Consider the following 15,560-nt stretch of genomic DNA (forward strand, 5'->3'; position numbering starts at 1 on the left):
TATCATATGCCTAAAACAGCTACAGTTGGGATACCTTTGTTATCATGTGACTCTCATGTTGGAAGAGGACATTCAGTGTTTCCCCAACAGACAATAAAACCTTTGAACCTTGAATCCTCATGACCCCCTCCAGGTGCTGGTGGCGTACCTGGACTACATGGTGGAGTTGGGCCTGTTGCTAGGCGGAGAAAAGAACTCCACCCTGATCCAGATGCAGCAGATCCTGGAGTTTGAGACGGCGCTCGCCAACATCACTGTCCCTCAGGACCAGCGGCGAGACGAGGAGAAGATCTACCACAAGGTCACCATCGCTGAACTGCAGGTGAGTCGCTAATCTACAGGTGAAGTCGTGGTATACAGGTGAGGTCCTGATATACAGGTGAAGTCATCATTAGAACTACAGATGAGGTCATGGTTAGAACTAAAGATGAGGTCATGGTTAGAACTACAGATGAGGTCATGGTTAGAACTACAGATGAGATCATGGTTAGAACTACAGATGAGATCATGGTTAGAACTACAGATGAGGTCATGGTTAGAACTACAGATGAGATCATGGTTAGAACTACAGATGAGGTCATCTTTAGAACTACAGATGAGGTCATGGTTAGAACTACAGATGAGGTCATGGTTAGAACTACAGATGAGGTCATGGTTAGAACTACAGATGAGATCATGGTTAGAACTACAGATGAGGTAATCTTTAGAACTACAGATGAGGTCATCATTAGAACTACAGATGAGGTCATGGTTAGAACTACAGATGAGGTCATCGTTAGAACTACAGATGAGGTCATCGTTAGAACTACAGATGAGGTCATCGTTAGAACTACAGATGAGATCATGGTTAGAACTACAGATGAGATCATGGTTAGAACTACAGATGAGATTATGGTTAGAACTACAGATGAGGTCATCTTTAGAACTACAGATGAGGTCATCTTTAGAACTACAGATGAGGTCATGGTTAGAACTACAGATGAGGTCATGGTTAGAACTACATATGAGATCATGGTTAGAACTACAGATGAGGTCATCTTTAGAACTACATATGAGGTCACCATTAGAACTACAGATGAGGTCATGGTTAGAACTACAGATGAGGTCATCTTTAGAACTACAGATGAGGTCATCGTTAGAACTACAGGTGAGATCATCTTTAGAACTACAGATGAGATCATGGTTAGAACTACAGATGAGATCATCTTTAGAACTACAGATGAGATCATGGTTAGAACTACAGATGAGGTCATCTTTAGAACTACAGATGAGGTCATCTTTAGAACTACAGATGAGATCATGGTTAGAACTACAGATGAGATCATGGTTAGAACTACAGATGAGATCATGGTTAGAACTACAGATGAGATCATGGTTAGAACTACAGATGAGGTCATCTTTAGAACTACAGATGAGATCATCTTTAGAACTACAGATGAGGTCATCGTTAGAACTACAGGGGAGGTCATGGTTAGCACTACAGGGGAGGTCATGGTTAGAACTACAGGGGAGGTCAAGGTTAGAACTACAGATGAGATCATCTTTAGAACTACAGGGGAGGTCAAGGTTAGAACTACAGATGAGATCATCTTTAGAACTACAGATGAGATCATCTTTAGAACTACAGATGAGGTCATGGTTAGAACTACAGATGAGGTCATGGTTAGAACTACAGATGAGATCATGGTTAGAACTACAGATGAGGTCATCTTTAGAACTACATATGAGGTCACCATTAGAACTACAGATGAGGTCATGGTTAGAACTACAGATGAGGTCATCTTTAGAACTACAGATGAGGTCATCGTTAGAACTACAGGTGAGATCATCTTTAGAACTACAGATGAGATCATGGTTAGAACTACAGATGAGATCATCTTTAGAACTACAGATGAGATCATGGTTAGAACTACAGATGAGGTCATCTTTAGAACTACAGATGAGGTCATCTTTAGAACTACAGGTGAGGTCATCTTTAGAACTACAGATGAGATCATGGTTAGAACTACAGATGAGATCATGGTTAGAACTACAGATGAGATCATGGTTAGAACTACAGATGAGATCATCTTTAGAACTACAGATGAGATCATGGTTAGAACTACAGATGAGGTCATCTTTAGAACTACAGATGAGATCATGGTTAGAACTACAGATGAGGTCATCTTTAGAACTACAGATGAGGTCATCTTTAGAACTACAGATGAGGTCATCTTTAGAACTACAGATGAGGTCATCTTTAGAACTACATATGAGATCATGGTTAGAACTACAGATGAGGTCATCGTTAGAACTACAGATGAGGTCATCGTTAGAACTACAGATGAGGTCATCGTTAGAACTACAGGGGAGGTCATGGTTAGCACTACAGGGGAGGTCATGGTTAGAACTACAGGGGAGGTCAAGGTTAGAACTACAGATGAGATCATCTTTAGAACTACAGATGAGATCATCTTTAGAACTACAGATGAGGTCATGGTTAGAACTACAGATGAGATCATCTTTAGAACTACAGATGAGGTCATCGTTAGAACTACAGGGGAGGTCATTGTTAGAACTACAGGGGAGGTCATGGTTAGAACTACAGATGAGATCATGGTTAGAACTACAGATGAGATCATCTTTAGAACTACAGATGAGATCATCTTTAGAACTACAGATGAGGTCATCTTTAGAACTACAGATGAGGTCATCTTTAGAACTACATATGAGATCATGGTTAGAACTACAGGTGAGATCATGGTTAGAACTACAGATGAGGTCATCGTTAGAACTACAGATGAGGTCATCTTTAGAACTACAGATGAGGTCATCTTTAGAACTACAGATGAGGTCATCTTTAGAACTACAGATGAGGTCATCTTTAGAACTACAGATGAGATCATGGTTAGAACTACAGATGAGATCATGGTTAGAACTACAGATGAGATCATGGTTAGAACTACAGATGAGATCATCTTTAGAACTACAGATGAGATCATGGTTAGAACTACAGATGAGGTCATCTTTAGAACTACAGATGAGATCATGGTTAGAACTACAGATGAGGTCATCTTTAGAACTACAGATGAGGTCATCTTTAGAACTACAGATGAGGTCATCTTTAGAACTACAGATGAGGTCATCTTTAGAACTACAGATGAGGTCATCTTTAGAACTACAGATGAGATCATCTTTAGAACTACAGATGAGATCATCTTTAGAACTACAGATGAGGTCATCGTTAGAACTACAGATGAGGTCATCGTTAGAACTACAGGGGAGGTCATGGTTAGCACTACAGGGGAGGTCATGGTTAGAACTACAGGGGAGGTCAAGGTTAGAACTACAGATGAGATCATCTTTAGAACTACAGATGAGATCATCTTTAGAACTACAGATGAGGTCATGGTTAGAACTACAGATGAGATCATCTTTAGAACTACAGATGAGGTCATCGTTAGAACTACAGGGGAGGTCATTGTTAGAACTACAGGGGAGGTCATGGTTAGAACTACAGATGAGATCATGGTTAGAACTACAGATGAGATCATCTTTAGAACTACAGATGAGATCATCTTTAGAACTACAGATGAGGTCATCTTTAGAACTACAGATGAGGTCATCTTTAGAACTACATATGAGATCATGGTTAGAACTACAGGTGAGATCATGGTTAGAACTACAGATGAGGTCATCGTTAGAACTACAGATGAGATCATGGTTAGAACTACAGGTGAGATCATGGTTAGAACTACAGATGAGATCATGGTTAGAACTACAGATGAGGTCATCTTTAGAACTACAGATGAGGTCATCGTTAGAACTACAGATGAGATCATCTTTAGAACTACAGATGAGATCATGGTTAGAACTACAGATGAGGTCATCTTTAGAACTACAGATGAGGTCATCGTTAGAACTACAGATGATATCATCTTTAGAACTACAGATGAGGTAATCTTTAGAACTACAGATGAGATCATGGTTAGAACTACAGATGAGATCATGGTTAGAACTACAGATGAGGTCATCTTTAGAACTACAGATGAGGTCATCTTTAGAACTACAGATGAGATCATCTTTAGAACTACAGATGAGGTCATCTTTAGAACTACAGATGAGGTCATCTTTAGAACTATAGATGAGGTCATCTTTAGAACTACAGATGAGGTCATCTTTAGAACTACAGGTGAGATCATCTTTAGAACTACAGATGAGATCATCTTTAGAACTATAGATGAGATCATCTTTAGAACTACAGATGAGATCATCTTTAGAACTACAGGTGAGATCATCTTTAGAACTACAGATGAGATCATCTTTAGAACTACAGATGAGATCATGGTTAGAACTACAGATGAGATCATGGTTAGAACTACAGATGAGGTCATCTTTAGAACTACAGATGAGGTCATCGTTAGAACTACAGATGAGATCATCTTTAGAACTACAGATGAGGTCATCTTTAGAACTACAGATGAGATCATGGTTAGAACTACAGATGAGATCATGATTAGAACTACAGATGAGATTATGATTAGAACTACAGATGAGATCATGATTAGAACTACAGATGAGATTATGATTAGAACTACAGATGAGATCATCTTTAGAACTACAGATGAGATAATCTTTAGAACTACAGATGAGATCATCTTTAAAACTACAGATGAGGTCATCGTTAGAACTACAGATGAGGTCATCGTTAGAACTACAGGGGAGGTCATGGTTAGCACTACAGGGGAGGTCATGGTTAGAACTACAGGGGAGGTCAAGGTTAGAACTACAGATGAGATCATCTTTAGAACTACAGATGAGATCATCTTTAGAACTACAGATGAGGTCATGGTTAGAACTACAGATGAGATCATCTTTAGAACTACAGATGAGGTCATCGTTAGAACTACAGGGGAGGTCATTGTTAGAACTACAGGGGAGGTCATGGTTAGAACTACAGATGAGATCATGGTTAGAACTACAGATGAGATCATCTTTAGAACTACAGATGAGATCATCTTTAGAACTACAGATGAGGTCATCTTTAGAACTACAGATGAGGTCATCTTTAGAACTACATATGAGATCATGGTTAGAACTACAGGTGAGATCATGGTTAGAACTACAGATGAGGTCATCGTTAGAACTACAGATGAGGTCATCTTTAGAACTACAGATGAGGTCATCTTTAGAACTACAGATGAGGTCATCTTTAGAACTACAGATGAGGTCATCTTTAGAACTACAGATGAGATCATGGTTAGAACTACAGATGAGATCATGGTTAGAACTACAGATGAGATCATGGTTAGAACTACAGATGAGATCATCTTTAGAACTACAGATGAGATCATGGTTAGAACTACAGATGAGGTCATCTTTAGAACTACAGATGAGATCATGGTTAGAACTACAGATGAGGTCATCTTTAGAACTACAGATGAGGTCATCTTTAGAACTACAGATGAGGTCATCTTTAGAACTACAGATGAGGTCATCTTTAGAACTACAGATGAGGTCATCTTTAGAACTACAGATGAGATCATCTTTAGAACTACAGATGAGATCATCTTTAGAACTACAGATGAGGTCATCGTTAGAACTACAGATGAGGTCATCGTTAGAACTACAGGGGAGGTCATGGTTAGCACTACAGGGGAGGTCATGGTTAGAACTACAGGGGAGGTCAAGGTTAGAACTACAGATGAGATCATCTTTAGAACTACAGATGAGATCATCTTTAGAACTACAGATGAGGTCATGGTTAGAACTACAGATGAGATCATCTTTAGAACTACAGATGAGGTCATCGTTAGAACTACAGGGGAGGTCATTGTTAGAACTACAGGGGAGGTCATGGTTAGAACTACAGATGAGATCATGGTTAGAACTACAGATGAGATCATCTTTAGAACTACAGATGAGATCATCTTTAGAACTACAGATGAGGTCATCTTTAGAACTACAGATGAGGTCATCTTTAGAACTACATATGAGATCATGGTTAGAACTACAGGTGAGATCATGGTTAGAACTACAGATGAGGTCATCGTTAGAACTACAGATGAGATCATGGTTAGAACTACAGGTGAGATCATGGTTAGAACTACAGATGAGATCATGGTTAGAACTACAGATGAGGTCATCTTTAGAACTACAGATGAGGTCATCGTTAGAACTACAGATGAGATCATCTTTAGAACTACAGATGAGATCATGGTTAGAACTACAGATGAGGTCATCTTTAGAACTACAGATGAGGTCATCGTTAGAACTACAGATGATATCATCTTTAGAACTACAGATGAGGTAATCTTTAGAACTACAGATGAGATCATGGTTAGAACTACAGATGAGATCATGGTTAGAACTACAGATGAGGTCATCTTTAGAACTACAGATGAGGTCATCTTTAGAACTACAGATGAGATCATCTTTAGAACTACAGATGAGGTCATCTTTAGAACTACAGATGAGGTCATCTTTAGAACTATAGATGAGGTCATCTTTAGAACTACAGATGAGGTCATCTTTAGAACTACAGGTGAGATCATCTTTAGAACTACAGATGAGATCATCTTTAGAACTATAGATGAGATCATCTTTAGAACTACAGATGAGATCATCTTTAGAACTACAGGTGAGATCATCTTTAGAACTACAGATGAGATCATCTTTAGAACTACAGATGAGATCATGGTTAGAACTACAGATGAGATCATGGTTAGAACTACAGATGAGGTCATCTTTAGAACTACAGATGAGGTCATCGTTAGAACTACAGATGAGATCATCTTTAGAACTACAGATGAGGTCATCTTTAGAACTACAGATGAGATCATGGTTAGAACTACAGATGAGATCATGATTAGAACTACAGATGAGATTATGATTAGAACTACAGATGAGATCATCTTTAGAACTACAGATGAGATAATCTTTAGAACTACAGATGAGATCATCTTTAGAACTACAGATGAGGTCATCGTTAGAACTACAGATGAGATCATCTTTAAAACTACAGATGAGATCATGGTTAGAACTACAGATGAGATCATGGTTAGAACTACAGATGAGGTCATCTTTGGCTAAAGATGACCTAATCTGTAGTTCTAACCATGAGATCATGGTTAGAACTACAGATGAGGTCATCTTTAGAACTACAGATGAGGTCATCGTTAGAACTACAGATGATATCATCTTTAGAACTACAGATGAGGTAATCTTTAGAACTACAGATGAGATCATGGTTAGAACTACAGATGAGATCATGGTTAGAACTACAGATGAGGTCATCTTTAGAACTACAGATGAGGTCATCTTTAGAACTACAGATGAGATCATCTTTAGAACTACAGATGAGGTCATCTTTAGAACTACAGATGAGGTCATCTTTAGAACTATAGATGAGGTCATCTTTAGAACTACAGATGAGGTCATCTTTAGAACTACAGGTGAGATCATCTTTAGAACTACAGATGAGATCATCTTTAGAACTATAGATGAGATCATCTTTAGAACTACAGATGAGATCATCTTTAGAACTACAGGTGAGATCATCTTTAGAACTACAGATGAGATCATCTTTAGAACTACAGATGAGGTCATCTTTAGAACTACAGATGAGATCATGGTTAGAACTACAGATGAGATCATGATTAGAACTACAGATGAGATTATGATTAGAACTACAGATGAGATCATCTTTAGAACTACAGATGAGATCATCTTTAGAACTACAGATGAGATCATCTTTAGAACTACAGATTAGGTCATCTTTAGAACTACAGATGAGATCATCTTTAGAACTACAGATGAGATCATCTTTAGAACTACAGATGAGATCATCTTTAGAACTACAGATGAGGTAATGGTTAGAACTACAGGACAGGTCATGGTTAGAACTACAGGGGAGGTCATGGTCAGAACTACAGGTGAGGTCAAGGGTGTGTGTGTGTGTGTGTGTGTGTGTGTGTGTGTGTGTGTGTGTGTGTGTGTGTGTGTGTGTGTGTGTGTGTGTGTGTGTGTGTGTGTGTGTGTGTGTGTGTGTGTGTGTGTGTGTGTGTGTGTGTGTGTGTGTGTGTGTGTGTGTGTGTGTGTGTGTGTGTGTGTGTGTGTGTGTGTGTGTGTGTGTGTGTGTGTGTGTGTGTGTGTGTGTGTGTGTGTGTGTGTGTGTGTGTGTGTGTGTGTGTGTGTGTGTGTGTGTGTGTGTGTGTGTGTGTGTGTGTGTGTGTTGCAGATGCTCCTGCGGTCCCCGTGGCAACTGTTGCCAATAGAGCTGTTGCTATGTGCCAGCATCCCTGAGGGGGGGGGGAGGGGTTAGATAACAGTCCTGCTTTATTCATCTCACATTCAGACATGACTTCCTTGCAGCAGGTGAACAAGGCAGTGCACCTGAGAACTACATTCAATACATAAAATGTAACATATCAACATTAAGAAGATATATAACTGTGATTATAAAATGTAAATACATAATGTGTAAAACACTATAAATATATATGTGTCTGTAAACCCTGTGCTGTGGTTTACCTGTGCAATAATAACATCACTTCAGATAATCAGGAGCAGTGATCTGCTCAGAAGCTTTGCTGTTATTATATCTTTATTAATCTTAATACACCACTTAATAATAATAATAATAATAATACATGTTATTTATCAAGCACTTTGTCAGGTGCTCAAAGACGCTTTACAGAGCTAAGAAAACAAGATAACAAATCTGATTGAGATGAAATAAAACCATATTTATCGCACGTTAACATCTGGTATAAAAAGGGGTTCCAGAGGGAGGGGTCAGCGATGGAGAAGCCTCCCCAGGTCCGGTGCTTGGTTTGTGGGGGGATAGACCGGAGGGGGCGTGGTGATGCAGCAGGTCAGTGAGGGAGGAGGGGGCGTGGTGATGCAGCAGGTCAGTGAGGGAGGAGGGGGCCTGGTGATGCAGCAGGTCAGTGAGGGAGGAGGGGGCGTGGTGATGCAGCAGGTCGGTGAGGGAGGAGGGGGCCTGGTGATGCAGCAGGTCGGTGAGGGAGGAGGGGGCCTGGTGATGCAGCAGGTCAGTGAGGGAGGAGGGGGCCTGGTGATGCAGCAGGTCAGTGAGGGAGGAGGGGGCGTGGTGGTGCAGCAGGTCAGTGAGGGGGGCCTGGTGGTGCAGCAGGTCAGTGAGGGGGCCTGGTGGTGCAGCAGGTCAGTGAGGGAGGAGGGGGCCTGGTGATGCAGCAGGTCAGTGAGGGAGGAGGGGGCCTGGTGATGCAGCAGGTCGGTGAGGGAGGAGGGGGCGTGGTGATGCAGCAGGTCAGTGAGGGAGGAGGGGGCGTGGTGATGCAGCAGGTCGGTGAGGGAGGAGGGGGCCTGGTGATGCAGCAGGTCAGTGAGGGAGGAGGGGGCCTGGTGATGCAGCAGGTCAGTGAGGGAGGAGGGGGCGTGGTGATGCAGCAGGTCAGTGAGGGAGGAGGGGGCGTGGTGATGCAGCAGGTCGGTGAGGGAGGAGGGGGCCTGGTGATGCAGCAGGTCAGTGAGGGAGGAGGGGGCCTGGTGATGCAGCAGGTCAGTGAGGGAGGAGGGTGCGTGGTGATGCAGCAGGTCGGTGAGGGAGGAGGGGGCCTGGTGATGCAGCAGGTCGGTGAGGGAGGAGGGGGCCTGGTGATGCAGCAGGTCAGTGAGGGAGGAGGGGGCCTGGTGATGCAGCAGGTCGGTGAGGGAGGAGGGGGCCTGGTGATGCAGCAGGTCGGTGAGGGAGGAGGGGGCCTGGTGATGCAGCAGGTCGGTGAGGGAGGAGGGGGCCTGGTGATGCAGCAGGTCAGTGAGGGAGGAGGGGGCGTGGTGATGCAGCAGGTCAGTGAGGGAGGAGGGGGCCTGGTGATGCAGCAGGTCAGTGAGGGAGGAGGGGGCGTGGTGATGCAGCAGGTCGGTGAGGGAGGAGGGGGCCTGGTGATGCAGCAGGTCAGTGAGGGAAGAGGGGGCCTGGTGATGCAGCAGGTCAGTGAGGGAGGAGGGGGCCTGGTGATGCAGCAGGTCGGTGAGGGAGGAGGGGGCCTGGTGATGCAGCAGGTCGGTGAGGGAGGAGGGGGCCTGGTGACGCAGCAGGTCGGTGAGGGAGGAGGGGGCCTGGTGATGCAGCAGGTCGGTGAGGGAGGAGGGGGCCTGGTGATGGAGGAGGGGCTTATGTGTTTATCCAATACATTTTTTTATTATATATTTTTAAATTCTAAAACAAAACGCAATCCAGTTCTCTCTGTGATGAATGCATGCATTGACCTATTCCTAATAACACATAGGGAACTCAAAACCTTTTACTTCCTTAATGTCTTCAGTCTGTCTTCAGTCTGTCTTCAGTCTGTCTTCAGTCTGTCCTCAGTCTGTCTTCAGTCTGTCTTCAGTCTGTCTTCAGTCTGTCCTCAGTCTGTCTTCAGTCTGTCTTCAGTCTGTCTTCAGTCTGTCTTCAGTCTGTCCTCAGTCTGTCTTCAGTCTGTCTTCAGTCTGTCTTCAGGCTGTCTTCAGGCTGTCTTCAGTCTGTCTTCAGTCTGTCTTCAGGCTGTCTTCAGCATGTCTTCAGTCTGTCTTCAGGCTGTCTTCAGCATGTCTTCAGTCTGTCTTCAGTCTGTCTTCAATCTGTCTTCAGTCTGTCTTCAGTCTGTCTTCAATCTGTCTTCAGTCTGTCTTCAGTCTGTCTTCAGTCTGTCTTCAGTCTGTCTTCAAGCTGTCTTCAGCATGTCTTCAGGCTGTCTTCAGGCTGTCTTCAGGCTGTCTTCAGGCTGTCTTCAGGCTGTCTTCAGGCTGTCTTCAGCATGTCTTCAGGCTGTCTTCAGGCTGTCTTCAGGCTGTCTTCAGGCTGTCTTCAGGCTGTCTTCAGGCTGTCTTCAGCATGTCTTCAGGCTGTCTTCAGGCTGTCTTCAGGCTGTCTTCAGTCTGTCTTCAGGCTGTCTTCAGCATGTCTTCAAGCTGTCTTCAGCATGTCTTCAGGCTGTCTTCAGGCTGTCTTCAGGCTGTCTTCAGCATGTCTTCAGGCTGTCTTCAGGCTGTATTCAGTCTGTCTTCAGCATGTCTTCAGGCTGTCTTCAGGCTGTCTTCAGGCTGTCTTCAGGCTGTCTTCAGCATGTCTTCAGGCTGTCTTCAGGCTGTCTTCAGTCTGTCTTCAGCATGTCTTCAGGCTGTCTTCAGTCTGTCTTCAGGCTGTCTTCAGGCTGTCTTCAGCATGTCTTCAGCATGTCTTCAGTCTGTCTTCAGGCTGTCTTCAGTCTGTCTTCAGGCTGTCTTCAGGCTGTCTTCAGTCTGTCTTCAGCATGTCTTCAGGCTGTCTTCAGTCTGTCTTCAGGCTGTCTTCAGGCTGTCTTCAGCATGTCTTCAGCATGTCTTCAGGCTGTCTTCAGTCTGTCTTCAGGCTGTCTTCAGTCTGTCTTCAGTCTGTCTTCAGGCTGTCTTCAGTCTGTCTTCAGCATGTCTTCAGGCTGTCTTCAGTCTGTCTTCAGTCTGTCTTCAGACTGTCTTCAGACTGTCTTCAGGCTGTCTTCAGTCTGTCTTCAGACTGTCTTCAGTCTGTCTTCAGTCTGTCTTCAGACTGTCTTCAGTCTGTCTTCAGTCTGTCTTCAGGCTGTCTTCAGTCTGTCTTCAGCATGTCTTCAGCATGTCTTCAGCATGTCTTCAGTCTGTCTTCAGGCTGTCTTCAGTCTGTCTTCAGCATGTCTTCAGCATGTCTTCAGCATGTCTTCAGGCTGTCTTCAGGCTGTCTTCAGCATGTCTTCAGTCTGTCTTCAGCATGTCTTCAGTCTGTCTTCAGCATGTCTTCAGTCTGTCTTCAGGCTGTCTTCAGTCTGTCTTCAGTCTGTCTTCAGTAGGTCTGCAGCAGGGAGACTTCCTGCAGTATCTGAGCTCCTTTGTATCTGTTGATAACGTGGAGCAGAGCGCCCTCTACTGGCCTCTATAGTAAATACTATCTGTCTTTAATGAGAGTATTTTGCATCCAATGTTTATCATTTATTTTGTAATTTTTATTTAGTTTGTGGTCATTTTTAAGTTGATTCGCTCCTTTGGGTCTGCCGGTCTCTCCTTTGGGTCTGCTGGTCTCTCCTTTGGGTCTGCCGGTCTCTCCTTTGGGTCTGCTGGTCTCTCCTTTGGGTCTGCTGGTCTCTCCTTTGGGTCTGCTGGTCTGCTGGTCTCTCCTTTGGGTCTGCTGGTCTCTCCTTTGGGTCTGCCTCTCCTTTGGGATTGCTGGTCTCTCCTTTGGGTCTGCTGGTCTCTCCTTTGGGTCTGCCGGTCTCTCCTTTGGGTCTGCCGATCTCTCCTTTGGGTCTGCCGGTCTCTCCTTTGGGTCTACTGGTCTCTCCTTTGGGTCTACTGGTCTCTCCTTTGGGTCTGCTGGTCTCTCCTTTGGGTCTGCCGGTCTCTCCTTTGGGTCTGCCGGTCTGCTGGTCTCTCCTTTGGGTCTGCTGGTCTCTCCTTTGGGTCTACTGGTCTCTCCTTTGGGTCTGCTGGTCTCTCCTTTGAGTCTGCTGGTCTGCTGGTCTCTCCTTTGGGTCTGCTGGTCTGCTGGTCTCTCCTTTGGGTCTGCTGGTCTCTCCTTTGGGTCTGCTGGTCTCTCCTTTGGGTCTGCTGGTCTCTCCTTTGGGTCTACTGGTCTCTCCTTTGGGTCTGCTGGTCTCTCCTTTGAGTCTGCTGGTCTGCTGGTCTCTCCTTTGGGTCTGCTGGTCTGCTGGTCTCTCCTTTGGGTCTGCTGGTCTCTCCTTTGGGTCTGCCGGTCTCTCCTTTGGGTCTGCCGGTCTCTCCTTTGGGTCTGCCGGTCTCTCCTTTGGGTCTGCCGGTCTCTCCTTTGGGTCTGCCGGTCTCTCCTTTGGGTCTGCCGGTCTCTCCTTTGGGTCTGCCGGTCTGCCGGTCTCTCCTTTGGGTCTACTGGTCTCTCCTTTGGGTCTGCCGGTCTCTCCTTTGGGTCTGCCGGTCTCTCCTTTGGGTCTGCCGGTCTGCCGGTCTCTCCTTTGGATCTGCCGGTCTCTCCTTTGGGTCTGCTGGTCTGCCGGTCTCTCCTTTGGGTCTGCCGGTCTCTCCTTTGGGTCTGCCGGTCTCTCCTTTGGGTCTGCCGGTCTCTCCTTTGGGTCTGCCGGTCTGCCGGTCTGCCGGTCTCTCCTTTGGGTCTGCCGGTCTCTCCTTTGGGTCTGCCGGTCTGCCGGTCTCTCCTTTGGGTCTGCCGGTCTCTCCTTTGGGTCTGCTGGTCTGCCGGTCTCTCCTTTGGGTCTACTGGTCTGCTGGTCTCTCCTTTGGGTCTGCTGGTCTCTCTTTTGGGTCTGCCGGTCTCTCCTTTGGGTCTGCCGGTCTCTCCTTTGGGTCTGCCGGTCTCTCCTTTGGGTCTGCCGGTCTCCCCTTTGGGTCTGCCGGTCTCTCCTTTGGGTCTGCCGGTCTGCCGGTCTGCCGGTCTCTCCTTTGGGTCTGCCGGTCTCTCCTTTGGGTCTGCTGGTCTGCCGGTCTCTCCTTTGGGTCTGCCGGTCTCTCCTTTGGGTCTGCTGGTCTGCCGGTCTCTCCTTTGGGTCTGCTGGTCTACTGGTCTCTCCTTTGGGTCTGCTGGTCTCTCCTTTGGGTCTGCCGGTCTCTCCTTTGGGTCTGCCGGTCTCTCCTTTGGGTCTGCCGGTCTGCTGGTCTCTCCTTTGGGTCTGCTGGTCTCTCCTTTGGGTCTACTGGTCTCTCCTTTGGGTCTGCTGGTCTCTCCTTTGAGTCTGCTGGTCTGCTGGTCTCTCCTTTGGGTCTGCTGGTCTGCTGGTCTCTCCTTTGGGTCTGCTGGTCTCTCCTTTGGGTCTGCTGGTCTCTCCTTTGGGTCTGCTGGTCTCTCCTTTGGGTCTACTGGTCTCTCCTTTGGGTCTGCTGGTCTCTCCTTTGAGTCTGCTGGTCTGCTGGTCTCTCCTTTGGGTCTGCTGGTCTGCTGGTCTCTCCTTTGGGTCTGCTGGTCTCTCCTTTGGGTCTGCTGGTCTCTCCTTTGGGTCTGCCGGTCTCTCCTTTGGGTCTGCCGGTCTCTCCTTTGGGTCTGCCGGTCTCTCCTTTGGGTCTGCCGGTCTGCCGGTCTCTCCTTTGGGTCTACTGGTCTCTCCTTTGGGTCTGCCGGTCTCTCCTTTGGGTCTACTGGTCTCTCCTTTGGGTCTGCCGGTCTCTCCTTTGGGTCTGCCGGTCTCTCCTTTGGGTCTACTGGTCTCTCCTTTGGGTCTGCCGGTCTCTCCTTTGGGTCTGCCGGTCTCTCCTTTGGGTCTGCCGGTCTCTCCTTTGGGTCTGCTGGTCTGCCGGTCTCTCCTTTGGGTCTACTGGTCTGCTGGTCTCTCCTTTGGGTCTGCTGGTCTCTCCTTTGGGTCTGCCGGTCTCTCCTTTGGGTCTGCCGGTCTCTCCTTTGGGTCTGCCGGTCTCTCCTTTGGGTCTGCCGGTCTGCCGGTCTCTCCTTGGGTCTGCCGGTCTGCCGGTCTCTCCTTTGGGTCTGCCGGTCTCTCCTTTGGGTCTGCTGGTCTGCCGGTCTCTCCTTTGGGTCTGCCGGTCTCTCCTTTGGGTCTGCTGGTCTGCCGGTCTCTCCTTTGGGTCTGCCGGTCTCTCCTTTGGGTCTGCTGGTCTACTGGTCTCTCCTTTGGGTCTGCTGGTCTCTCCTTTGGGTCTGCCGGTCTCTCCTTTGGGTCTGCCGGTCTCTCCTTTGGGTCTGCTGGTCTGCCGGTCTGCCGGTCTCTCCTTTGGGTCTGCCGGTCTGCCGGTCTCTCCTTTGGGTCTGCCGGTCTCTCCTTTGGGTCTGCTGGTCTGCCGGTCTCTCCTTTGGGTCTGCCGGTCTCTCCTTTGGGTCTGCTGGTCTGCCGGTCTCTCCTTTGGGTCTGCCGGTCTCTCCTTTGGGTCTGCTGGTCTACTGGTCTCTCCTTTGGGTCTGCTGGTCTCTCCTTTGGGTCTGCCGGTCTCTCCTTTGGGTCTGCCGGTCTCTCCTTTGGGTCTGCTGGTCTGCTGGTCTGCTGGTCTCTCCTTTGGGTCGGTTGGTTCCGTCTTGCATCCAAATTGAGTCATTTAGCAGCTTTCTTTTATTATTTTGTGTAATTTTAGGTCTAATTTACTCTATGTTGATGTCACTGATACCTTATTTTAAAATTCAAAGGTTCTATTGTCACAAGCTACAGTGTAGAAATGGCAATGAAATTCTTCTGACCTGAGCTCCAACGTTTTCATTGGTCCCTCTTCTTTAGAGAAGACCAGGAAATGATGGATACACGGATCGTGTTCAAATCAATAGGCACGCAATGACTCTAAATAATAATGATCACGCCACCAAACACACATTCAAACTAAAGGAACCAGCCTGTTTGGGAAATGTGAGAAGTAGAAAGTACAGGTATTTGTGTTCAACATGTAAGAAGTAGAAAGTACAGGTATTTGTGTTCAACATGTAAGAAGTAGAAAGTACAGGTATTTGGGTTCAACATGTAAGAAGTAGAAAGTACAGGTATTTGGGTTCAACATGTAAGAAGTAGAAAGTACAGGTATTTGGGTTCAACATGTAAGAAGTAGAAAGTACAGGTATTTGTGTTCAACATGTAAGAAGTAGAAAGTACAGGTATTTGGGTTCAACATGTGAGAAGTAGAAA

General features: G+C 46.1%; 1 protein-coding gene across 1 annotated transcript in view; it reads left to right on the forward strand.

Annotated features, from left to right (window-relative positions):
- ece2b (endothelin converting enzyme 2b) overlaps positions 1-15,560 on the forward strand; it is a 48,750-nt gene that overhangs the window by 19,994 nt on the left and 13,196 nt on the right. Inside the window, 1 exon segment of the mRNA XM_034146110.1 lies at positions 134-322. Coding sequence (XP_034002001.1) covers positions 134-322 — 189 coding nt within the window.

Source organism: Trematomus bernacchii, unplaced genomic scaffold (assembly GCF_902827165.1).
Source record: "Trematomus bernacchii unplaced genomic scaffold, fTreBer1.1, whole genome shotgun sequence".
NCBI classification, from domain to species: domain Eukaryota; kingdom Metazoa; phylum Chordata; class Actinopteri; order Perciformes; family Nototheniidae; genus Trematomus; species Trematomus bernacchii.